Source organism: Cavia porcellus, unplaced genomic scaffold (genome assembly GCF_034190915.1).
Source record: "Cavia porcellus strain 051 isolate PalLab524CR breed Dunkin Hartley unplaced genomic scaffold, mCavPor4.1 scaffold_25, whole genome shotgun sequence".
NCBI classification, from domain to species: domain Eukaryota; kingdom Metazoa; phylum Chordata; class Mammalia; order Rodentia; family Caviidae; genus Cavia; species Cavia porcellus.
This window is the reverse complement of record NW_026947508.1, coordinates 15,726,603-15,752,110: the sequence shown is the minus strand read 5'-3', so window position 1 is coordinate 15,752,110 and position 25,508 is coordinate 15,726,603. Positions and strand designations below refer to the sequence as shown.

The 25,508-nt window shown below is 35.7% G+C and overlaps 1 protein-coding gene across 27 annotated transcripts in view; it reads left to right on the top strand.

Annotated features, from left to right (window-relative positions):
- Window positions 1–25,508, top strand: part of Eif4g3 (eukaryotic translation initiation factor 4 gamma 3) — a 318,850-nt gene that overhangs the window by 181,104 nt on the left and 112,238 nt on the right. For 21 of the 27 annotated variants that reach the window (XM_063235683.1, XM_063235682.1, XM_063235687.1 and 18 more), the window contains 3 exons: window positions 146–268; window positions 14,717–14,825; window positions 20,112–20,945. In XM_063235683.1, the coding sequence (XP_063091753.1) occupies window positions 146–268; window positions 14,717–14,825; window positions 20,112–20,945 (1,066 nt within the window). Of the gene's footprint in view, window positions 1–145; window positions 269–14,716; window positions 14,826–20,111; window positions 20,946–21,040; window positions 22,718–25,508 lie in introns of those variants that run through there. The other 6 variants (XM_063235679.1, XM_023565723.2, XM_063235673.1 and 3 more) reach the window with 2 other exon arrangements.

Genomic DNA, 25,508 nt, shown 5'->3' with positions numbered 1-25,508 from the left:
AAAGTTGTTTGGATGACTTCGTATGGTTCTTTGATTGCAAGCATGTCAGATAATAGTCAACAATGTTTCTTATGTTTCTTAGTTTGCACCTTTAACTGATAATAGCTAACCATCTGTACACATGCTGTTTTCCTTAAACTTTTAGATAAGAATTCGAGATCCAAACCAGGGAGGTAAAGACATAACTGACGAGATTATGTCTGGAGGTGGCAGCAGAAATCCCACTCCACCCATAGGAAGACCCACATCCACACCTACTCCTCCTCAGGTAAGAGAGTGATGAGTGATTGATTGTATGTATTGTGTGTAACCTCTACTGAACTCACCTTTTTTTTCTATAGCTACTTTCTGACTTCCCATTTCTATCATTGTATTATAGTCTTGAGTAGCTAAATGATGTAGCTAAGTGATGTTTTCTTTGCAAATTATTTTAATTCCAGATTTTTGTTGGCATTATTTCTTTGTGTTTTCTAAGTGTTGTTATATTCACAGCACAACTGCTGCCATTGTTCTTAATATAGTATTATATGACATCACAAGGAACTGCATTCCTATGGAGAGTCATCATTGAATGAATATTTAATGTCTTTAGTGTGAAACCCTTGCATTAAATACTGCATACTACATTAGTGTAAACATTAACATTGAGAATTTAAAGTATTTCTCGAGATCATTGCCTGTGTTATTCACAAAATACTTGAATGTATAACAGGTGTGCTTTCTGAACTTCTTGAAAGGAAAGTGTTTTCTGTTATTTACAAGGGTTATTGGTATATTCAGGTAGGCACCTTTCATTCTTAGTTAAGAATGTGATTATCATGGTCTTCTAGTTCACTTTCTTGTCTTTAGAAATCTAGACATTCTAGGAGGAGCTGAAGTTTAGTCGGTCTCGACAATGTTTTATTGCATTCTGGGTCACTTTAAGCTTATTAAAATTCAGAGTTGAGTGGTTTTCAAGTCTTAAAAGTTACATAAATTGAAAACCCAACATAGAAAAACATGTAAGAGCAAAATTATTAAAGAGGAGAGTGCTGCTTATTTTTCCAAAAACTCATATGACTGAATTGCGAGATGCCTCGGACCTAGTTTACAAACAAGTGGTATAGATGATCAAATATGAGATACCAGAATAACAATTTGTTGACTCATTTTCATACTACAGGTTTAAAAATCTTCTTAAATATTAAAGTCAAATAGCGAAGTGTTTCAGCACTCCTTGAAAACACTGTGAGTCAGAGTTGGCCTACTTGGTCCTTTGTTGTAATGAGTTGTTTTTTCATTTGGAAATAATAGTCTTATGCTGATGTGATATGGATTTTGATCTGTCTTTACCCAGAGAGTGTAACATATGGTCTTGTGAATACATAAGTTGTTAAGGTTGTACTAATGATTGTTAAAGAACTCTTCACTATCCTGCGTTATGCAGGGACATTCCAAGTTGCAGTATAAAGAAGGCCTTATGTGCAGTCTCTTAGCTGGAAGTCGTCCTGGGACAGGCCAAAATTTCCAAATTGAAATTATCTGTTTGGGCGCTCTGTTAGTTAGGGGTATACTGCGGTGAGAATTTGGGATTAGTCGATCGGACTTGTCACATTTTAGTCTGTGTTCTCTAACATTAATTAAAATCTTACTGTGCAGAAGTACAGTTAAGTTTCTTTGTCAATTTTTGTTTGGTCTCAACGTGTATATGTGTTTTTTACATTTAAATTCCTGTGAGGTATATATTTGTTTTTGTTTTATCCTTCTGTGCTTCTTCACAGAAATCTTTTTCTTTGTATCTTTCCCTAGTCACCATGGGCCTAAAAATGATGTGAGCGTATGTGTATTAAGTAATTCTAAAATACAATGTACATTTTCAACAGATAAAAGCCCTTATTCAATAGTTGTAATGTAGGTAGCTCTTCGTGAGAACTGTAGTATCTTCTGTGAAGCATAAGTTCATTTCACTGGTTGATTTACAAATAAATCGACACTTAAAAATGTATTATCTTTTTTTTTTGTCTTTTTCCTTTTTATCAGTACCGGGGATCGAACTCATGACTGCCTGCTTGCAAGGCAGGCGCTTATGCCGCTGAGCTAAATCCCCAGCCCCCTAAATCCCCAGCCCCCTAAAAATGTAATGTCTTTTTAAAGGCACAAAATCCATCTACGCATGAAATACCTTTTAGGGGGGTTGGTACTGGGGATTGAATTTATGACCTTTGCACTTGCCAGGCAGGCACTTATGCCACTGAGTTAAATCCTGGCCTGAAATACCTTTTTTAAGAGAGACAAATGATAGAAAAATTTCTTCTTAAGAAAAACAAGTAGTAGCTTTTGTCTGTAATCCTAGCACTCAGGAGGCTGAGGCAGGAGAATTGCTATGAATTCGAGGCTTGCCTAGATTACATAGCAAGCTGAAGGCAGCCTAATCTACAAAGTGAGACCCTATCTTTAAAAAATAAGAAAGAACAACAATAGCACAATTATTATAACAAGTGACATTGACCTCATTTTCTGGGAAATCATACACAGTGGTGCGTAGATGGAGAGACGGTGACCCTGGTTAATAGAAATGATCATTCCTAACTTTTATGTAAAATTATGTAAACTGTTGTTTCAAAAGAGATTAGAAATCTTGTTAGGCATGGTGACACATGCTTGTAATCCTAACACTTACAGGGCTGAGGGAGGAGGATCATTGCAAATTTGAGACCATTCTAGAAGGCTAAAAGTGAGCTCAAGGCCTGTCTGAACTGCATAGTGAGACCCTGTCTCAAAAAAAACAAACAAACAAAGAAAACTGAAAAATTTTAACATTGATAACTAATCCATTAATAAATACTATGGTGGCAGTCAAGGAAAACCCACTAAATTTAGCCAAGGCTACTAATTTGCATTTTCAGCATAATTCCAGATAATACTGAACTATGTTCTAGACAGAAGTCTGCTGTTAGAATGCCCCTCTGTATCAGAATTTAGTACAAAAGTGTATTGGTCTTACAAGGTACCACCTTTTAGCAAGAACCAATTGCATTTGCTGTGTATATAGCAAAGCCTTCCCTTTCTTTGAAGAGGTACTATCCTTGTATCTTTAAGGGAGACAAAGAACCATTTACATAGATGTGTGCTCGGTGGCAGTCTCAGTTATGAAAACCAGTGATTTAACAATGAGCTACATCTCCAGCCTCATGTTACTAGTATCTAACTATTCTTCCCGTGCTGTGTGTACTGTGATGAAATTCCAGAGGTAAGCAAGCGGGGTAGAATTAATTGCAGTACAGCCTCGAAAGTGACAGATCAGCTGGTATGGTGGTATATACCTATGTCCCAGCACTCTGAGAGGTAGAGGCTGAAGATTGCAAGTTTGAGCCCAACCTGGACAATTTAGTGAGTTAGAAAGACCCTGATTCAAAAAATAAAAGAAAAGAATTTTTACAAAGTTTTGTGCAGGGTTCCTAGGTTTAATCCTGTTAACTTCCTGCATACACACATAAACAAAAGTGACAGCTCACAGAGACTCATTAGTAGATGAGTCTCTACTAATTATGCTCATAGATGAGCATAACTATACATGCAGTAAAGCAGAAACAAACACCAGAGGTGACCCTTCAAACTTCAATGCCCAGATTTATAGAAGACATACGTTAGATACATAGGGAATTGTTTTTTTTTTTTTTTTGAGGAGATAAGAAGGCAGCCTTAAAACTTTATGCCTGTGGAACTGTTGCAGGATCATTCTCAAAGCAACAATACTTGAGTTTTTATGAGTTTAGTTTATATAGCATTTAGAAATAGAAAGTACAGAGCAAGTGACAGAACATTATGTAATTGGTTACATGTATTGAGTCATATATTGATAGGCAGGTTAGTCTTTAATAGATTTTTGAAACAGAGGAATTGTTTATCATAAAATAGAAACATTTCAGAAACGAGGAGAGAGGGCCCTTACTTGGTGAGCACAGTTAAAGGTGTTACGTAGGGAAATTTGAAGGGTGTCATAATGACTTTGATTTAAATAAGCAAACAAACTATTGTGATTTTTTTCTAATTTGGTTTGAGGTTTCTTTGTCATGAGTGGCTGTAAATCAAGATAGCCAATCTCCAGGGAAACCCTGACCAGGGACAGGTTAGATCTGGTATGGGGGTCAGGTGAGACCCAATAAAGAAGTGAAACTGCCCCCCCCCCAATTAAACAAAATTTATTCCATACACTCGTTAGAGGATAGAGGTCTGTCAGGAGGCCCATGGGAAATCTAGAAGCATCAGAAAGGTCAACTAATAGGTGGGAAAAGAAAAGCCAAAAAGGAAGAAGACCAGGAGACTATGCCTTTACTATTGTCCATAGATATTTTCCCTTTGACTTTTTCATGGGTCTTATAGATTGGCAGATTTAAAGGAAACACTCCTGAAGTGAGAACTTGTTTCTAATGTTAACTAGTATGGTTTATTTATTTATTTATTTATTGTAATGGAAATTGAACTCCTGACCTTGTGCCATATGTCCAGCAATCAGCATGTTTTAATATGGTCAACAGCTCAGGTATGCGTTGGATTTGGGTAAAATATGGGAAGCAAGTTGCCTATGTCAGAAACGGCCACACAGGAAAGATTTCACTAGGCAAAGCCAAAAGAATGTAAATGGATTTTGTATAACACAGCTAAAGGTGGATACTAAGACAACTATATTAAATATATTTATGACGCAAACTAAAAGTTCATTGTGGGAAACAGCATTTGGGTTATATAATTTAGGAAAATAAGTCTTTTGTCTACATTTTTGCTTTTTTGATAGATTAGAAAAAATATTTAATTTTCACTTACTGATTTATGAAGTTAAGAATTTTTATGTTTTTCCAGGTGTGGTAGCACATACCTGTAATCCTAGCACTTGGGAGGCTGAATGAAGCAGGAGAATTATTGTGAGTTCAAGGCCAGCCTGAACTGCATAGCGAAACCCTGTCTCAAAAAAACCCCCTCTTTTTTCTGTTGTTCACTCTATTTGTGTGTTATCTACTTAAGCCTTATATATAAATATCTTTTGGGGTGATATATAAGAACTCTTTGTATGTTAAAGAAACTCCCTGAGATATATCTTAGTCTGCGTTTTTGTGGCTTTGACAGAATACTATAGACTGGATAACTTAGAAACTGTGGAAATATGGAAGCTAGAGTCCCTGGCTAATGAGGGCTCTCCTGCTGCACCCCTCTGTGATAGCCGGCAGAAGGGCAAGAGAATGTGAGAACAAGGAAGGAATAAAGGATAGTGCTTCCTCTATAACAGATCTACTCTTGTGATGCCTAACCTACTTCCACAGTAACTGAGTCCTTTCAGAGAGCAGAGTCCTTAGGACCTAGTTATTCCTTTCCTCTCTACCTTGGTGCCTGGGGGATTGAGTTTACAAAATTGAACTTTGTGTGATGCTTTCAAACCACGGCAGAATATTGACATGTCTTTCTTACATGGTTGTGTTTTCACTTTGTTAGTAGGCTGTTAATGCGTTCTGTCACATACAGTTTTTGCATTCACAAATGTCTGTCTTTTGTTAAGTCATTTCTGTTTGGTGGTGGTGGTGGTGGTATTGGGTTTTGTTTTGTTATTTGAGACAAGGTCTTGCTATGCAGTTCATGCTTTCCTTGAACTCATGGTGATGATCCTCCTGCCTCAGCATTGCAAGTGCTGGGATTACAGGCATGTACCACCACACTTGGCTGGAGGTTTATACTTTTTTTTTTTTTTTTTTTTTTTTTTTTGTTTTTTGTCTTTTTCCTTTTTATCGGTACCAGGGATAGAACTCACGACTGCCTACTTGCAAGGCAGGCGCTTATGCCACTGAGCTAAATCCCCAGCCCCGAGGTTTATACTTTGAAAAACTTTCCTATCCATGATAAGATCATTCACGTATATATTTTTTCTAGAATTATATATTTTTTTTTCTTGGGGAGAAGTGTTTGTTCAAACCTCATATTTGGACCTTTCACACTGAACTACATCTATAGCTCACTTTTTATTTTTGATGTAAAGTCTTGCTAAATTTCCTAGCTTAGACTCGAACTTGACATCCTCCTGCCCAGCTTCCTAAGTGCTGGGATTATAGCCGTGTGCCACCATGCTTGGCTATATGACTTGCTTCTCAGTTCATTATTATTTACTAAGTAGTTGTCATGAATCTACATTTTGAGCTTTATTTTAGTGAATTTTCATATACCTGAATCTGCTCATAGGCTTTTGTTTCATTGATCTCTTTTAAATCCATTACTGTCATATGTGTGTGTGTCTCATCTTAAGTACTATATTAGCTTGTTTTCAGTTATCAGAAACACAGTATCAGAGACTAGATGAGTTACAGAGTTGTATTTTGAGTCATGATTCTGAAAGTCTGCTGTTGGTCTTGTTGCTGGCAGAGACCTGGGGTGATATAAAAGCATCGTGAGGCAAGAGCCAGGGAACATGCAGGTATGTGTTGTGACTGTTCTCCTCTCTTACTGCTTAAATAGTTACCAGGATTCCACATGGGGACCAATGATCTTGTCTGATCCCAGTTCCCTCCCAAGAATCTCACCTTTAAACAGCATAGTCTGATTCCATTTCCACTTTCTCAGTCCCCTACAATGGGATTTACATTTCAGGGAAACTTTTGGGGTCACTTAAACTGCATCCAACCCCAACAAAATCCTGTACCTCATAATGCACTGTAATATATATGGAGAAAATGCCATTCACATTGTCCTTGCTTTTTAAAGTTCTTACTTTATTTTCCTTTTTCTCACAGGAATTTTAATTCTCTTATGTCTTACGCCTTACAGCCTTAGATCTTTTAATCTTGAATTCATGGGTTTTTCTTCCCTTTCCCTACACCATAGCAACATTGCTTACCTTCTAGGAGACCATCTTCTATGTTGAAAATGTCACTCATTTTGTTCTGTCCACGTTTAAAGGGAAAAAATATTTTTCAGTGCTTTTGGTCTGAGTATACAAACTCTGAATTGTTCATTACCTATTGCTGTATTGCTCCCTTTTGCTTCATAGTTAGGTCATAGCTGGTTTATGCTGCAATGAGAGGTTATGACTCAGGGTGACAGTCCATTTCTTTAGGAATTGGGGATGCTAACTTTGTTCTCATTTTTTTCATTAAACTATGTTGCAGTCTGCTCTAGTTGCTCAGGCAATAATTCATTCTCTGTCTTTTTTTTTTTTTTTTTTTTTTTTTTTTGGTCTTTTTTTTCCTTTTTATCGGTACCAGGGATCGAACTCAGGACTGCCTGCTTGCAAGGCAGGCGCTTATGCTGCTGAGCTAAATCCCCAGCCCCTTATTGTTAAATCCTCTTTCTCTCACACCTCACAGCCACTTAATCAGCAGAGCCTATCTGACTTACTCTCACCACCTTCACTGCTGTTACTGAGTTCTAAGGACACTTTGGTCTCTCTCCTAGGGGAGAGACACTTCCTTACTCATTTCCCTTATTCTGTCTTGCCTCCTCTTGTTCACTTGTTACACACCAGTGAGAACGAGCTATGTTTTAAAAACATAAATCTAGTCATATCTTTTTCCTACTAATGATGATCCAGTGTCTCTCTACTGGGCACTCAGAGAAGAGTTCATACTCATAGCATTTTGGAGATCTATATGAATCATGGGATTTCTGGCTACATTGCTAGCCCCTTCCGCTCCTCTCCATTTTTCTTCACTGTACTGCATTGCTGCTGAATTTCCTGCCTGTTGTCCACATTTCTATGCTTACCTCTACCTTCAGACTTTTGTTCTTAGTGTTTTTTTAAATGTGGGATGCTCTTACATATTCCAACTCTGCCCCTTTCAGGCTTCAGACCTTCTCAGAAGGCAATTTCTGAACACAACACTTAATGTCTGTTCTTTTACCTACTTTAATTTTATTCATTGCTTTAACTTTTGCCTGATAATAAGCTTATTTTGTGTTGTATTGTATGTCTCAATCATTAGAATATTTGGAGCACAATACGTTATTCAGCACTGTGTTCTCAGCATTGAGTTCAACATATGATACTCATTACCATCAATTTGGAGAAGAAACGATTTTCATTTCAGAGCCAAGAACTAGTAACTGGATCAAAACGTTTAAATATGATTAGAATTGTTCAAAGCTGACATGGACGCTACCATTAAATAGTGAGTTTATGTCAGTTAAAATTTTTAAATCAAATTAAATTAGAAAACATGCTGAAAGTATTAACTGATCTGTTTGAATGATGCAGATTCCAGTGTTCGTATCTTGTGATTCTGGCATTAGAATTCAGCATGTAACTTACTGTTTTTACTACGTTATGACTGTGGTCATTATTCATTATGAATTATTATCCGTGTATTTCAGGAAATATTGATCATGTCATTCCACATATCATTCATTATACTATGAGTCAGTCTCTACACTTAGGTGTTTCACAGCCATTTTAAACTCTTAAGCATGAGTTCATGATCTTTCTCTCCTCCATCCCTTGGCCCCTAATGTCTCTTGCAGTGTCCTTTATTTCAGTGACTAACACATAACTTGGAAACCAGAAACCTAATAGATTTTTTTATCACTGTGTTCTGCATTTATTCCTTTACTACTAATCACTGGATCTTCTCAGTGTATCTTCTGTATTTAGATAAAATTCAGTCATATCACTTGCTAAAATTATTTCCTTTCAACTTCTCCAGTAACTGTAAATTTTGTTACAACTACTCTTTATCTTTCTGTGCTTCCTCATGCTTCTCACATGCCTGCATCTGCATCAGCTTTAAAATTAACCTAAATTTTGCTTCCTCAAAACATTCTTCCTCATATAGACAGAGCCAGGTGCTAGATGATGATATATTATCTCTGTACTCTTAAACCGTGATACATCACTTATCACTACTATAATGAAGTGATTAATTTTGTGGTTTGTTTCTTAATATATTTTATTTGATAGAGTACAAAGTCCATGGAACTATGAATTTTGTCTTGGTCACATGGTACAAACCAGAAGGAAACCCACACACCCATACACCTTCCTAATAAACAGATATGGGAAGTTATGAAAGAAACATGTTTTGATCCCTTTTCCTAGCACAGTCAGGTATATTAATTTCCTTTGCAACTTCATGTTTTTCAGTGGAGGCTGTATGTACTTGTTTATCATCTGGGTTTGTAATACACGAAGTAAGCTGCTTGCAGTCATTCATACCTATAATCTAGGTTACTTTGGAGGCTGGGTTTAGAGGATTACAAGTTTGAGGCAAGCCTGGGCAACTTAGGAAGATCCTGTCTCAAAATTGTAAAACATTTAAAAGTTCAGCCTTTTCTGGGTTCAACTCCCAGTACCACCAGGGGGTAAAAAAAAGGTATTTTCTTTTTTTTTTTTTTTTTTTTCCTTTGATACTCGGGATTGAACTCACGACTGTGCACGTGCAAGGCAGGCACTTATGCCACTCAGCTAAATCCCCAGCCCAAAATAGGTATTTTCTACTTGGATTGATTTAAAGTTACCAAATGAAACTTGGAAAAATCATTTGTATTGGATCTAAAGGTCTTGGCAAAAAAAAAAAAGAAAAAGAAAAATCATTTGTACCTGGAATGATAAAACATGAAACAATTAAAAGTAGCCTGTCCCCGGGAAAACCGGCCATATGCATCCACAAGATTGAAACTAGACCCATGTCTCACCGTGTACTACACTAAAATTTAAGCGGATCAAAGACCTGACTGTTAAAACAGAAACACTTTATGAGAAGATAAAACAGGTAAAACTCTTGAAGGCAAAAGCATATGCAAGGTTTTTTTGAACCCTAGTGACATAAGAAATAGTACCAAGAATCATCAAATGGGATTATATCAAATTTGAAGGCTTCGGGGCTGGGGATTTAGCTCAGCGGCATAAGTGCCTGCCTTGCAAGCAGGCAGTCGTGAGTTCCATCCCTGGTACTGATAACAACGAAAAAGACAAAAAAAAAATTTTTTTTAAAAGCTTCTGCAAAGCAAAGGAACCAAGAGTCAACAGACAATTTACAGAAAGAAAAAAAAAATTGCCTGCTATTCCTTAGAGACAGTCAGCCTTTTAGAGCTTTCAGTGATAAAATGCAGCGGGCTATAGCACGCATGTCATAGACCACCACCACTGTTCTATAATATATAAAGAACTAAAAAATTGGGGCTGGGGGTTTAGCTCAGCGGTGTAAAGTACCTGCTTGGCAAGCATGAGGTTACGAGTTCAATTACTGGTTACCACCCCCCCCAAGAACTAAAAAATATTAGACCTCCCCAAAGTACAGAATTTGTCAAAAAAAAATGGCCAACTGAAATGAATAGACACTTCTTTGAAGTAGTAGTACAAAAAGCCAGTAAATGAATGAAAAAATGTTCAGCATCTCTGGCCATTCGAGAAATACAGATTAAAACACTGAGATTCCATCTTAATCCAGAAAGACTGGCAATCATCAAGATATGAAATATAACCAGTGTTGGCTTGGCTGCAGGAATTCAGAAGGAACCCTTGGTGGAAATGCAATCTAGTACAACCAACATGGAAATCAGTGTGGAAAATCCTAAAAATTAAACAGAAATTCCATTGATCCAGCTATTCCCATTTTAGATATCTTCCTAAAATAATTAAAGACATCATTATTTCAGTAATATATGTATACCCATGTTTATAGTTGCACTACTCATAGGTCCTAAAATTTGGAAGCAGCCTAAATGTCTTATCAACAGATGAATGGGTAACAAAAATGTATTTATAAACAAACAACAGTATAATGAATAGATAAATGTTAAGTCATTTGTAGAACAATTAAGTGTCCCTTGAGATCAGAATGTTAAGTGAAATAAATCAGACACAAAAGCTTAGGTTCTTATATGAGAAACCCAAAGTACAAATAATTCTAAGCACAAAAGTTTAGATGATAGGAAACTGGAATGATAATAGGAAACAGGAAAAAGTAGATGCTTTGCAAATGGGAGGGGGACCAAGAGATGGATAGAGAGAAAGAGGAGGAGGGGAAAGGGACATAAAAACAATTAAAATGTTTGGCATAAGTATCTGCCTGGCAAGCGTGAGATCATTGTGAGTTTGATCCCTGGTACTACAAAAAAAAAAAAAAAAATTAAAATGATACCTGATGTTCCAGCTTCCCACAGTGAATGTAATTATGTACTGCCGAAATATACTGATAAAAATAATGATTTTTAAAATCCCTTGCATAAATCAGGAAAAAACCTTGCAGTAAATTACGCCAACTGCTTGTTTGTATTAACCATTAGAAGTCTCTTACGCTCTCTCAGTGATTTTTAGTAAGAGTCAGCAAACATTTTCTATAATGAGCCAGGTAGTGAAGATTTTAGACTTCAGCTGTGTTGTCTCTGAGCACTACTCAAATGTGTACCCTGAAAACAACCACATGTAATAATCAGTACTACTCAAATGTGTACCATGAAAACAGCCATACATAATAATCATTGAGCAACTTTGTTCCAATAAATTGATATTTATGGACACAGAAGTTTGAAATATATAAATAAAAATATAAATATATGTTTTTATTTGTATTTATTTTTTGGCATTGAACCCACTATGTAGCACAGGCTGCCCTCGAACTTGGTGCTGGGGTTACAGGAATGTACCATTAGACTGGGCTTGAATTTTATATAATTATGATATGTCCATAAATACTGTTTTTCTCTTGACTTATTCCTCCAGCCATTTAAAACAAATGTTCTAGGGGCATGTAAAGAATTAATTTTTCATTATGCAAAGAAATATTTTAAAACAGTCCTGATTTTGTTGCCAGTTTTCCCTGATGAGTAAACTTTTTTTAAAATAAAAAAGAAATGAACCAAATGTAGTAGTGCACACCTATAATCCCAGCACTCAGGAGGCTGAGGCAGAAGGATTGCTACAAGTTTGAGGCCAGCCTGGGCTACCAAGTGAGTTCAAGGCCAACCTGAACTACATAGTGAAACTGTGCCTCAAAAAGATAACAACAACAAAAAGGAATAAGTTTCCCCAGTATGTGGGCCCAAGCCTGTCATTTCCCTTTAGCCCAATATTTTATATATATATAAATATATATATATATTAGATGTGACTGTCAAGTAGAATTTCAATTCTTGGATACTATCCAGAATTATCTTCTCATCCTTTGAACTTCCTTATTTCTTACTCTGTTTGAAGAATGATACACTTTTTTCTCCTGCTAATAAGATCTTCAGTTTCAAAATACTTTGCAGGTTAGAATTTAGTATTGACATAAATTATGAAGCATTGCAGGAATATGGGGGAAAATGCTTATCAACCCTGACCTTTTATATTTTATGGTTCAGACTTCCTCAGCATCTTTATTGAATTATTTTATATTTGATAATGTTTGCTGTTTCAGAATGATTTTTATATATTTTTTTCACTTCTATCAATAGTTAATATGCAGTGGTTTTGGAATTCCTTAGTATGTTCTCAACAATATAGCTTAACTTCTTTATATAGATAAAAATGTATGCAACAGATGATATGTTTACAGTCACAATACTATATTAACTGATTTTTACTTACGTTTTGAGACACAGTCTTGCTGTACAGGCTGGCCTTGAACTCATTTTGTAGCCCAGACTGGCCTCAAAGTAATAGAGATCCTCCTGCCTTATCTTCCCAAGTGCTGGGATTATAGGCGTGTACCACCATGCCCCACTGATTTTTACTACTAATTAATTGAAGAAGTTATAATGATTTAGGCTTTGGAAAAACAAGAAACTCCTTTGTAATGGACTATTTATAGTTGAGCAACTTCACTAGAAGAGGACAGATGAATTAACTAAAATTTGAAATTATTCTGAATTAAAATTAATCCAGAACAATACTGAAAGTATTTAATTATATGCATATACTTTATATCACCCTTTTTGTCATATTCTCAGAGTCCTTTAGAATGTTAAAGTTGAAATAACTATAGGATTTGATTTCTTTTTATATCTGATGAAACTAAGCAGTACTGTGCTTATCAGAATGGTATGCATATATATCTTTGTACCATATATTTGTATTTGGATCTCTTAGCTAATTAGTATGCCATTTCCTTCCTTTCTGAGGACTATACGTAAGTTTTTAGGACTTTGTTAATTTTAAAAAAAATTTTATATAACTGAAGGCATTTTAGGTTGAAAATCCTCAGATTTTTACATCTTTATAGGTATCAGTAGCATCTCACTGTCTTGAATACTAAATGTTAAATATGGACGTCATTTTGTTGACCTATAGTTTGATTATTTCCCAGACAATTGGAATAATTAATATCTTTTTCTTTTCAGGTAGTATACAAATCGTTCTTAAATGGGAAGTGTAAAAAACTTTAATAGATACTAGGAATATAGAATTTCTCTTTTTTTAGATCTGTTTTCAGCCAATAGAACTTAACAGTCTGTATTTGCACTTTTAGTTATGAAGTTATCCTAATTTTTAAATTTGTAATACTAAAATTTTCCCCACTGAGCATTCAGAGTAGAATAATTGTGGTATTATTACTTATTTTTCATGATTCAAAATAAAAACAGTAATTCTCTTCATTTTTTTATACATGGAAAGACAATCATAGTATTCTTTATTTAGATCTAATTGTGGTATATGAGCACTTTTCTTGATCTAATAAGTAGATGGAAATTAAAATTTCCTCCTTTGCTATTATCGTTCTGTCTGTATAGTCCGTATGTAGTCAAATAATGAATTACATGTTATACTTCCCTGAAAAGCATTGTTTCTTAAATGACACCTGTCGTCATAAAAATGATAGGTCCGTTTCACTTATATTCTCTCCTTAAGAATTGAGACTATGGACTTTACCATAGTTTTTACTAACCTAAATAACCCTATCCACCCTGAACGACATCTTCATCTCCCCCATTTTACCCCCAGATAATCTCACAAAATTGTGCTGAGAACTCTGTTCCAATAACAAAACATTGACCTTAAAAGACACTGTTTCATCATATGCCTTTTGTGTAACCTCAAATCCAAAACACATACCTCCATGGAATGTGATGTAGAACACGTGTTCCTGTCCTTTCCCATGTAAAACATTCCCTCTAAGTTGCACAATGGCTGCAATGTTGTCAACCTTCTTGATTGGATTTTCTTGGGTATTTTTCACTCAATGCAATGGCTAAAAACGAGTTTCTTCAATTCTGAGAATTCGGTTTCTGATTTTATTTCTTGACACAGAATCTCAAGACAGTTCTGTATGATCACAACAAGGGCATTTAACAAAATTACAAGCCTTCCATGTTGTTTTCTTAAATTGGTAGCTATTTTTTAAATCCTTCATAACTTGTTTGTTCTACTTTTGGCTGATGAACTCCTTTGCCCAGATAGTTCAGATGTGAACTTGATCAGACCCCTTTGTCTTTGGAAAGATGTTAAGTCCCTCTTAGTGTGATATTTATTATTAAGTTGAAAAGTCAGCTTGCCTTAGAAGGAACACTGGAGAATGAAATGTACTAATTGTGCTGTCTTCTGCTTTGGTTAATAGTAATTATCTTCTTTTCCTTCTCCTTTTTTGCTTCCTATTTCCTTCTTTTCCCTGTCTTCTCCTGTACTGTTTGAATATATTAAAGTGACCTATGTATTTTTTCCTTGCTTTTCGTTTAATTTTGTGACCTTCTCCCTTTCTCTGTCTTACACCCTTATTTAGGTTCCATGTTGCTAGTTTTTGTGTTCGCACGCTCATTATCACCCTTTTTGTACTTTAAATCCCAGCAGCTGCCCAGCCAGGTCCCTGAGCATGGCCCTGTAGCGTATGGGACTGTGGAGAATGCTCATCTTGCTGCCAGCACTGCGGTCACTGCAGCTAGCGACCAGAAACCAGGTTTGTATGCAACTATTTTCCTCCCTCTTTAATCTCTTTTTATTAATTACATTGCCCTCAAGCATTAAGAACAAGAGCAAAACATCTATTATTTAGATACTACTTTTAAACAAGTTTTGAAACAGAAGACATTCTGCATCTATGAAACTAAACTTTGAATGATTAGTTAAAAGTTTCCTACATTGTGTTAATACTTCCCTGTCAACATGTATGTATAGATAAAACACAAGTTGCTTTAAATTAAAAAAAAAAATGGGGGAGGGAATGACATATTGTTTTACAAAAACAATATAGATTAATTTATACATTCAGTATGTATTGTGTATGTTGGTATTTTTATAAAAGATAAAATGTTTTTTCTTATAAGATTGGCTTCTATAGCTTCTGAGAAAGCCTTGAGTTCAGATTAAGGCTCCAATATGTACTAGGTGTTTCGTATTGAGTGAGGACAATTTATATATCCTAATTTATTCATTTATAAAATTGAGTGAAGGGGCTGGGGATTTAGCTCAGTGGCATAAGCACCTGCCTTGCAAGCAGGCGGTCCTGAATTCAATCACTGGTACGATTAAAAAAAATAAATAAAAATAAGAATTGAAAAAAAAATTGAGTGAAGACCTATTTTGCAATATTATTTTCAAGACATATGGAGCATATGAAAAACTATAATTATCATTTGGTACAATAATAATTTTAATGCCTTCTCCTTTTGACCTTCAACCTCAAGTGTCCAGTGTTGATTGAAATAAATATAATGCGTTTTGGGATATAAATAGAAAAACTTTAAGGCAAATGTCATGCTAGAAAGTGGCATATCGCAGCCTTTCTTTTCTACCTCTTTGGATTTTAGCTTGACCTCATTGGGGCAGGTAAAACAAGTAACTGAGCATGCTTTCTAGTTTTTCTGTCTGTGCTCTGAAAATAAATACAAATCGTGTAAATGTAGAGTGTGAAAAAAATTTATACACACTTCAGGAGAAGAAAACCTTGTCTAAATATTTTAATAGTAAATTTATTCAAATTAATACATGCCCTATACAATTAAAACAGGTATTCAAAGTGGTGACTGTTAGATTCCACATATTTATTATTATAGCAAAATGCTGCTTGGATAACCTTGGTCATTGAGATTACTGAACATGCATTTTCAGTATTTTCTCAAAGGGCTAGACCGTGTAGTGGGCTTTCTGCAATATATTGCATTCTCTATGGTCCCCTACTTGAGGTAAATACCATCTGTTGAAAACCATCATACTTTTTTCCCCCTTAAAATGTGTATGCAGTTTTTGGTTGACTTTGTATGTTATTTGATTTCTTGAATTACACATTCCTACAAATCCTTTATTAGTATATAGCTAGCTGTGAGTAGGTGTACTTTCTCACAATTTAAAAAAAATAATGCTGGGCATTGTGGTTTATCCCGTAATAATACCAGGTCTACAGAGGGTCATAAATTCTAGCTCAAAGTAGCAGTATACCAATCTTTTAGTGAGACCCTGTCTGAAAAATAATAAATAGTAATAATAATAATAAATAAGACCTGTGGATATAGTTTAGTGTGAAGGCCCTGGTTTCATTCCTGATTACCAGGGACAATTAGAAATGCCACATAAAAGTGAAAGTATTGGCGCTGAGAATTTAGCTCAGCGGCATAAGCGCTTGCTTTGCAAGTGTGGGGTCGTGAGTTTGATCCCTGGTACCGATAAAAAAGAAAAAGACCAAAAAAAAGTATTTAATATTAAAGACATTGAAGTAGACTACATATTGATCACTCTTACAAGCATTCTGAATGGTGAATATATGATTTCAATTTTTTTTACATCATACAAAGATGATATGAGCTAGGCATGGTGGCGCAGGCCTGTAATCCCAGCCCTTAGGAGGTGAGGCAAGAAGATCTCCAGGAGTTCAAGGCCAGTTTGAACTAAGTAGTGAGACTGTCTGAAACATGCAATCAAACATGACATGATACTTTTAAAACAGAAAGTTAATTTTTCCTGTGAGTATTAAAAGCCAGGTTTAAAAAAACTTGCCAAGTGTAGTGGCAGATGACTGTAATTGTAGCACTTGGGAAAACGAGCAGGAGGATCTAGGTGAATTCAAGCTCAGCCTGTGCTATGTAGTGAGTTCAGTACATAGAAATACATAGTGAGACTCTGTGTCAAAAAAGCAAAAACAAAACACAAGAAACAAATCTATAACAGGATGAAGTTTTATATTGTATTTGTTATGTAAGATAGTTTTAAACTAAAATATAGGAAATGAATTGTAACCTGACATGCTTCTAAAAGTTGCATTGTTACATTCTTCTTTCAGCTGCGTTTGGAGTTAAAGGAGGACTCATAAAGCTTAAAATTATCTTTTAAATATTAAAGACATTTACCTTGTGCGAAGTACAGTTTCAGGTGTTGGGAAAGACTTTTTTTCTACCCCCCAATATTATCTTTGCTTGTTTGCTTCATAACTGTGCTACGACTTTTTTTTTAATGGTCATAATACAGTCTGATTGTGGTAGTTCTTATACGGCTAAACACAGAATTATTACCTGTTGTAGCTATTTTATGAAAAACAACATCAAGATGTATAGTTTTAAGATCCTTACTTTGTCATATCAAGTCTAGATTACCAAAAGAAGAAATGGAAAATTTTTAGGTTTTCAGTACTTTTTTTCTTTTTGATCAATGGAAATTTGAATAACAAAAATCAACATCTCCAGCTAATACATTACTTAGATAAGGGCGAATTGGAAAATATTTCATATTACCTTAAAATGAAAACCTAGTGTTTCAAATACAGATTTTAGAGCTTTATAGGTAGATAATTCTTTGGGGCTACTCATTGTCTGTTCATGTGAACTGAACTGTTCATCTGAAACTGAAAAACTGTTCTATAATTCTGCTGATAACCTGCCAATATGTAAAATAGTTTTCACAATCGTTCATCCATTCATCCGTCTACCCAGAGCTGAATGGAACCCAGGGCCTCTAACATGCTAGGCAAGGACTGTACCACTGAGATACACCTCAGCCCTCAGTAGTTTTTTTTTTAAAACCCCAATTTATGTAATTTAGGTACTCATTAAGAAGTGCTCATTACATTTTAGAAATGTTTTTACTGAATACTTTTTTAAATTTTTATTTTAAAAAATATTATAAAATTGATGAAAGATAAGTACATTCACTGTTTTCAGTGATTTCTGTTAAAAAATATAGTAGCCTCTTCATTTTGCAGTCAAATTTTTTCTTTCTCAATGGAAATGTCATTACTGAAGATGTGATTAGGCAACAGAATATGATGGCAGCTCCATAGTCATCTGACTGCTGATTCACTAAATACTTTTTATTTTCATAGAAGAATGTAGGGTTTGAAAGCATTCTCATACTTGTACATTTGCTAGTTATGTGACCTGGCCTCCGTAACTAATCTCTACCACCTTCAGTTTTCCAATCTGAAAAATGGGAACAGTTTTGGGCCATACTTGGAAAAAAGCTGTATCCTTTGAACATTTTTAAAACCTTGTTTTAAATATTGAACAGTATGCCGCTATTTATTTAATAAATTTTTTGTTAGACATGGGCTTTATTCCTTCCTCCACTCCCACTGTATGATTGCTGAACATATTTTAGACCTCTGTTTTTGATACATGATTGTTTCCGTAGGAAAAATACTTATGCATGAAGTCCTACAAATTTCCTAAAGTTGGCTGAACTGTTAATAAAAAAGACATTTGAGGGGTAGAATAAATGTTTTTTATTTAGATCTATTGTGTTCTACTCATCTGTTGTATATATGTAATGCTTTATAAAAAGAGTTAAAAGACTTAGAGAATCTCAAAATGAAATTTGTTTCTAATTTTTTAGTACTACATTTTTCTCGAGTATGTAGAAATTTTATCACTTGTAGATCTTTTATTTTTAACTCTCAAATTTTGTTTCCCAAAATTTATTGCTGAATTGATATTCTTAGTAGGTTGTTAATGTGAGAATCATTGTTTTCTTCAGTTTAGCTTTAAATTTATTATATATAGGTTCCAGTCAGTGATCATGAATGGTATTATTTTGATACATATTCACAATGGTATTGTATAATCTGGGTGACCTGTATGGACATAATTTCAGTGATTTGGAAATTATCTTCATTAGATATGGTTAAATAAGCAGGTGTTACATGAATGTGCTTCATGTAGAAGATAGACACACACAAAAAAATGGCATATTTTTGTCCCTTACCTTAGCCATTTAGTCTAAGAGATTCTATAATGAAAGCCTATTCATCTTATTTCTACCATTAATTAAAAGAATTCAAAGGATAGTAAGTACAGTAGAAGTGACGAAACTAATCTTTAACAACTTAGTGATAATGTTTACTGTCTTTATTTGGTTAACAGAACATACTCTTTAACAAACTTATTTAACTATAATTTGTTGTAAAGATTCACTTTCACTGATACATAAAGAATACTGGAGGAATGTCTCAGTTTAGAAAGTATTTCAGTAGTGCCAACAATTTTTGTTGACAATTGGTAAACATCCCCATGTAAGTATCTATTTTCCAGTGAACCTTCTTATCTTGCTAAGGAAGCACCAGGCTGGAAGCAGTCTAAATTTCCTTTGGTTTTATTCTATCAAAACTATTTTTTATGTTAAAGAAATAAGTTTCACTAAAGTTTTTTTAATATGTCATACAATTTTTTTATAGACAAATTCTCCCAAGTGCCAAAATACATAGACTAATGTATCCTTGGTAGGAAAAATTTACCATAGGGAACAAACACAGTAGTAGTGATGGTTATCCTAACCTAAAGAACAAATTAGCTGTAGGGGTTTTTGTTGTTGTTGTTTTGTTTTGTTTTTGATACAAGATCTCAGGACCTTGCACTTGCCAGGTGGGTGCTGTACCACTGAGCAATGTCCCTGGGCCCTTGGCTCTAGTTTTGATGAACTTTTGTGTTATGTTCTTATAATCATTTGGTGAGTTGATTCTTTAATTCGAAAATAAACTTTCAGGAGCTCCAGTGGCACATTCAGTTAGCGCACACTATTTACACAAAATAAACTTTTATTTTACTTTATTAAAGACCAATAATAGTAATAGTTACGTGTAACTAGAAATAATGATACATGAAAATATTCCTGCAGTATCAGAATAAATCTAGTATTTTGTTCTCTTTTCTACTGCCCATTTTGTAGGGTAAGAGATTAAAACAATTGACCTAAGGCAATACAGTAGAGTGTTTGGTCCAAGAATTATTTGTAAAACTCCTGTCTCTTCTTTTTTCTTCTCCAGAAGAGAAGCCAAAACCAGATCCAGTGTTAAAGTCTCCTTCCCCAGTCCTTAGGCTAGTCTTCAGTGGGGAGAAGAAGGAACAAGCAGGCCAGACCTCTGAGACTGCTACAGTAGAATCCATCCCAGAGTTTCCTCTGCCTCCGTCTCCTACCACAGTTTCTCCAGTTGTTCGAAGTACGGTTGCTTCCCCCACCTCTGCTACTCTTATTAGTCAACCAATATTCACTGCTGCTGTAGACGACAGACATGAACTCTCTTCCTCAAAAGAAGATATAGTTCCTATACCCAACCCCAAATCTTGCCTAGAAACATCAAACCCTTCACCAACAGTTGAAATTGATGATGATATATGCAAGAAACCCTGTAGTGTAGCACCTAATGATATTCCACTGATTTCTAGTACTAACCTAATTAATGAAATGAATGGAGTTAGTGAAAAGTCTCCAGCCACAGAAAGCATTGTGGAAATGGTAAAACATGAGGTGTTACCGTTGACTCTTGAATTGGAAATTCTGGAAAACCCCCCAGAAGAAATGAAAGTGGAGCGGGTTCCACTTCCCATCACCCCTTCCACAGTTTCTTCCTTTTCTCCAGCTCCTCCAACTCCTCCAGCTTCTCCTCCCACTTCAGTCATTGTTGCTGCCACCACTACTGTTAATATTCTGAGTGCTCCCTCTGTAGTCCAGAGAGCCTTGGAAGAGGAAGAGAGCCTAAGAACTTGCCTTAGTGAAGATACAAAAGAGATTCAAAACAAAACTGAGATAGAAACAGATGGACAAACAGAAGAAATTATGGATTCTCAGAATTTAAGTTCAAGAAAGAGTCCTGTCTCAGGTAAGCTATTCTGCCATTAAGAATTCTATGCTTGCTGAACAAGAAGAGACAGTGTTTGTGTTATTTTTTAATTGGCTACTTTCCTTGACTTCCAGAAACATCGAATGAATGCTGAAATTCCTAGTCTGGTTTCTTCAGTGGTGTGTTTGTGTTTTAGTACAGCCTGCAAAAAGAGTTACTCCATTGTCTAAAAATGCAAATGAGAATTTCCAAATATACTAAATGCCTCCAAGGTATATGTCTCTGTACGTGTTGGGTCGTTTTGTTTATACTTCGTACATATGAGTTATTTCCTCAGTGATTAATTTTGTTCCTTTGGGGCTGAAAACTAACCTAAACTAGTATGGTCCATAGTACCTAATCCTGTCTTCTCAATTTTTTAGTTTTTATGTTTTGAGACAGAGTTTTGCCATGTAGTCCAGGCTGGCCTTGAACCTTCTCTGTGATCAAGGGTGGTCTTGAGCTCTCGGCAATCCTTCTGCCTCAGCTTCCTGAGTGCTGGGGTCATAGGCGTGCGCCACTATGCCTGGCTTGTCTTCTCAAATTTGAAAAACCCATTCAGTCTATAAAGGAGCTCCCCTCTATGTAATACTTCTTTTAAATCTTAGATCTAGGAAAACAATCAGAGTTTATCAAAGATTTATAACTACAGTATTTTATTTGGTATGTTGAGGATTGAACCCAGGACTTTGGCACTGGGCTACATCCTTAGGCCAGTTTTTACTTTTTGTTTTGAGATAGGGTCTCACAAAGTCAGCAAAGTGTCAAAGCTACCATACATTCATACTTGTGATTCTCCTGCCTCATTTTCCAAGAGTGCTGGGATTACAGGCATATACCACTTTTTTGCAAAATAAAAGTGCCCACTTAATTAAATCACAAGTTTAATGTTTTCCCACTTTTACTGTTAAACAATTCACCTTATCTTAAGTCTTTATAAAGTTACTAATATTTGAATGTTTTATATTCCTAATTGAAATTGTTTTACCATAGCGTCACCTATGGCAGTGATGACCAAGAACCTTTTAGGGCTTTCAGTGCTACAAACATTCTCTTGTGGCACGTGTGCCATAGTGCACCACCACTGACCTAGGATCTTAAGAACTGACCTCCGAGTTTTAATTTTTTATCAATTTATAATGGGAAATTTTAGTAAGATTAGCCAGAAGTTAGGTGATGTTTATCAGCTAATTCTTGAGTCATTTGCCTCTAGCGATACTGGAAGTTTGGTTTGTAAAACGTATCCTGTCTTTTGCAACTTTTGCCTTGGTCGTTTAATTTGTTTTCTGCATACTTAGCAAGTTAATCTACATATGTAGATTGGGAGCACACTGCAAATGTGTACATCCCCACGGTTGATAATAGAACACCAGTTTTGTTCACCAATATCCTCCCACTTATGTTTTACCTGTGTATCGAAGGGAAATGTGGAAAGTCAGAAACCTGATCCCTGATTCAAGATACAGAATACTTTCTTACCCAGCTCATTTCTTGAGGGCTACTTTACAATCAGTGTCCATGGAGGTGTTTGTTCCCTTGGCACTCTAGAATGCCTCCGAGCTCAGTATAGTGAGTAAGCTAGAGCAGAACGCAAACAATGCGTAGTAGTTGGGACAGGGAGAAATTTGTGTGCAAGGTGTATGCAAGTCACCTGCTTCCTCAACACACTGGTTTCCATTGGCATCAATATTCATAGTACAATGGCAGTGTTAAGAACCTTCTTCCTTAGTAGAGAGATAACCTAAGGCTGTGAGTAAACCTTCGAAAAAGAACTATGATTTAGGTGGTGTTGCGGTAAATGTTCTCCTAAGAAAAATAATTTATTCCTTAATGGTTTCCTTTCAGTTACTCACCTACTGGTGTGGTAGTTTCAAAATAAAGAGAAGCTAATGAAGACAAATGTTTTAAACACACTAATAGAGAATACAAGTAAAAAATAAAAATCATGTCTCCGAACTGAAATATTTGCAAAACAAGATGGCACCAACATCATATTCCTACTCATTTTTTTTTTCTTTCTTTTTTTTGCGGGGGGGTCTTTTTCCTTTTTATCAGTACCGGGGATCGAACTCACAACTGTCTGCTTGCAAGGCAGGCGCTTATGCCGCTGAGCTAAATCCCCAGCCCCATGGAAGTGAGTTTTGCTACTAATCCCCTCAAAATCATTCCCTTACTTCAAACACATTATCCCACCATTCCTGGAAAACTATAGCACGAAGTAACATGCTAGTTAGTGGAAGCATTCAGATTAAGATCAAAAAGTACTTCCATTATACTAAGTAAGGAGCTAGTACTCCACTTCTGCAGCACACAGATTTTCTTAAAATATTAGGCAGACTTAACTGTATCTAATAATCTTCAATAATAACATATTCGGGACTGGGGATTTAGCTCAGTGGCATAAGCACCTGCCTTGCAAGCAGGCAGTCGTGAGTTCAATCCCCAGTACCAATAAAAAGGAAAAAGATAAAATAATAATAATAATAATAACATATTCTTTGGGAAGTAGGACTGTGTCTTACTCATTTGAACACAGTCCAGTACGTAAGAAACTTGGTATGTATTAAAAACTCACTTCCATGGGGCTGGGGATTTAGCTCAGGGGCATAAGCACCTGCCTTGCAAGCAGGCAGTCGTTAGTTCGATCCCCGGTACCGGTCAAAAGGAAAAAGACTTTTTAAAAATAAATAAATAAGTAAATAAAATTTTTTTCATGTATATGCACTGATAACCTCAAAAATAGTGCCCAGGATTAGATGTGAAGTAATATGTTGTAACATTTTTTAGTGCCATATTTCATTTTGTTTTGAACTGATAAATATACAAAAAAAAGAGAGAAGTTATACTGCCATCTTTTTGCCTTTTTTTTTTTTTAAAGTAAGGATCTCGGTATGTAGTTTAGGCTGTCCTTAGACTTCCTAAATAATCCAGGCTGGCCTTGTACTAGCTGCAGTCCTGCCTCAGTTTTCCAAATGTGGGGAATTAGAGGAACATGCCACCGTTCACAGTTCTGTAATTTCCCTTCATCACATGTTAATGTCTTCAGAACCAATAGTAAATAAACCTTTGGAACCTATACAATTTAAGTATTTTTAAAATTATGAAGCCATAGATAAAAAAGTAACAAAACCACAAATATATTCTTTTTTTGTTGGTGGTAGAAAGTTGGATGTTTTTTTTTGGGTAGGGTTGCCCTTTGGTTTTTCAGACAGGGTCTCATGTAGTCCAGGCAGGCCTCAAACTCATGGTGATTGATTCTCCTGCCTCAGCCTTCCAGTCACTGTGATTACAGGCTTGTGTCACCACTCTTACCTGAGAGCTATAGTTTTGATCCTCTCAGTTCCCAAAAAATTTCTTAAATGCCACAGAAATTTACAGTGAAAATTAAAATTACCTTCAATCTTTAAATATATACACCTCAACTTACTTACTATATCTTATTAACTTTGAGAAACCAATGAATCATAATAATTTGGTTTAGATATCCTTTATACGTGTTTTATTGTGGTCTGGTCTTATCTTTTTTCTTTCTATTTTTTTTCTCCTTCCTTCCTGCATTTCTCTCTCCCTGCCTCAATCCCTCCCTCCCTTCTTCCTTTATTGATAAAGGTGTCTTGCTGTGTTGCCCAGGCTGATCTCCAACTTGGTGCTGTTCTGGATTCAAGTGATCCTTTGCCCTTGGCCTCCCATGTAGCTGATATTACAAGTGTACCCCACCACACCCAGCTCTGGGTGTCAGTTTTTAATATTGACCTTTTTTCAAATTAAGCAGTGGTAAAGCATATTTGAAAAAGTGAAGAGTGTGAGAAAGTTGGTCCGCAGAGCAAGACGGGGCCAAGTAAGAGAGGAATAAGCAAGATAAAAGCACAGCTAGGAGGCTCCAAGGCAGGCTGTGGTAAGGAAAGCTGTGCTAGCCTAGCCTGACTTTTGAGAATAGTGTTTACTCTCCCAGCCTGAGGATGCAGTGTTTCAGAGGTGGCTTCAAAACCACTCGCTTCTACAGGTTGTCATGCATCAACAATACATACACAGAGTAGTTCATATAGTAATAATCAGTTACAGTAAAGTCAGACCTACAGCTTTTGGTTCTTTTTCTTAGTTCTGCTGGAAAACATTTTTTTGTTGTTTTTAAAAATAATTCTATCAGTATTTATTGGTTGTACAATTAGTGGGGTGAGTGTGATATTTCCATATGTATGTGTGTCATGTATGTAAGTGCAACCATCCACACACATGCACCTCACACTCTTCCCTTTTTCTTGTAACTATTCAAGGACACATTCCCGAGTGGATCAAAATGCAGCTGTTCTGTATGCTTGGGGGACTGAAAAAAATAACACTATGAAATGAAAATTGTATGTTTAGTGAGTTCTGACAAGCCTCACAGACAAGCCATATTTTCAACTACTTATTACTTCACTTACACCACTTCAACAATGCAGTATAACTGATATATTAATTGGGGTGTCTTTTTGAAGCCTTTGAGAGTCTTTAGTATATTTTAATATATTTAATGGGAACGAAAGAGTTTCAACCTTGAGGAAAAGCATTCCCCATATCTGA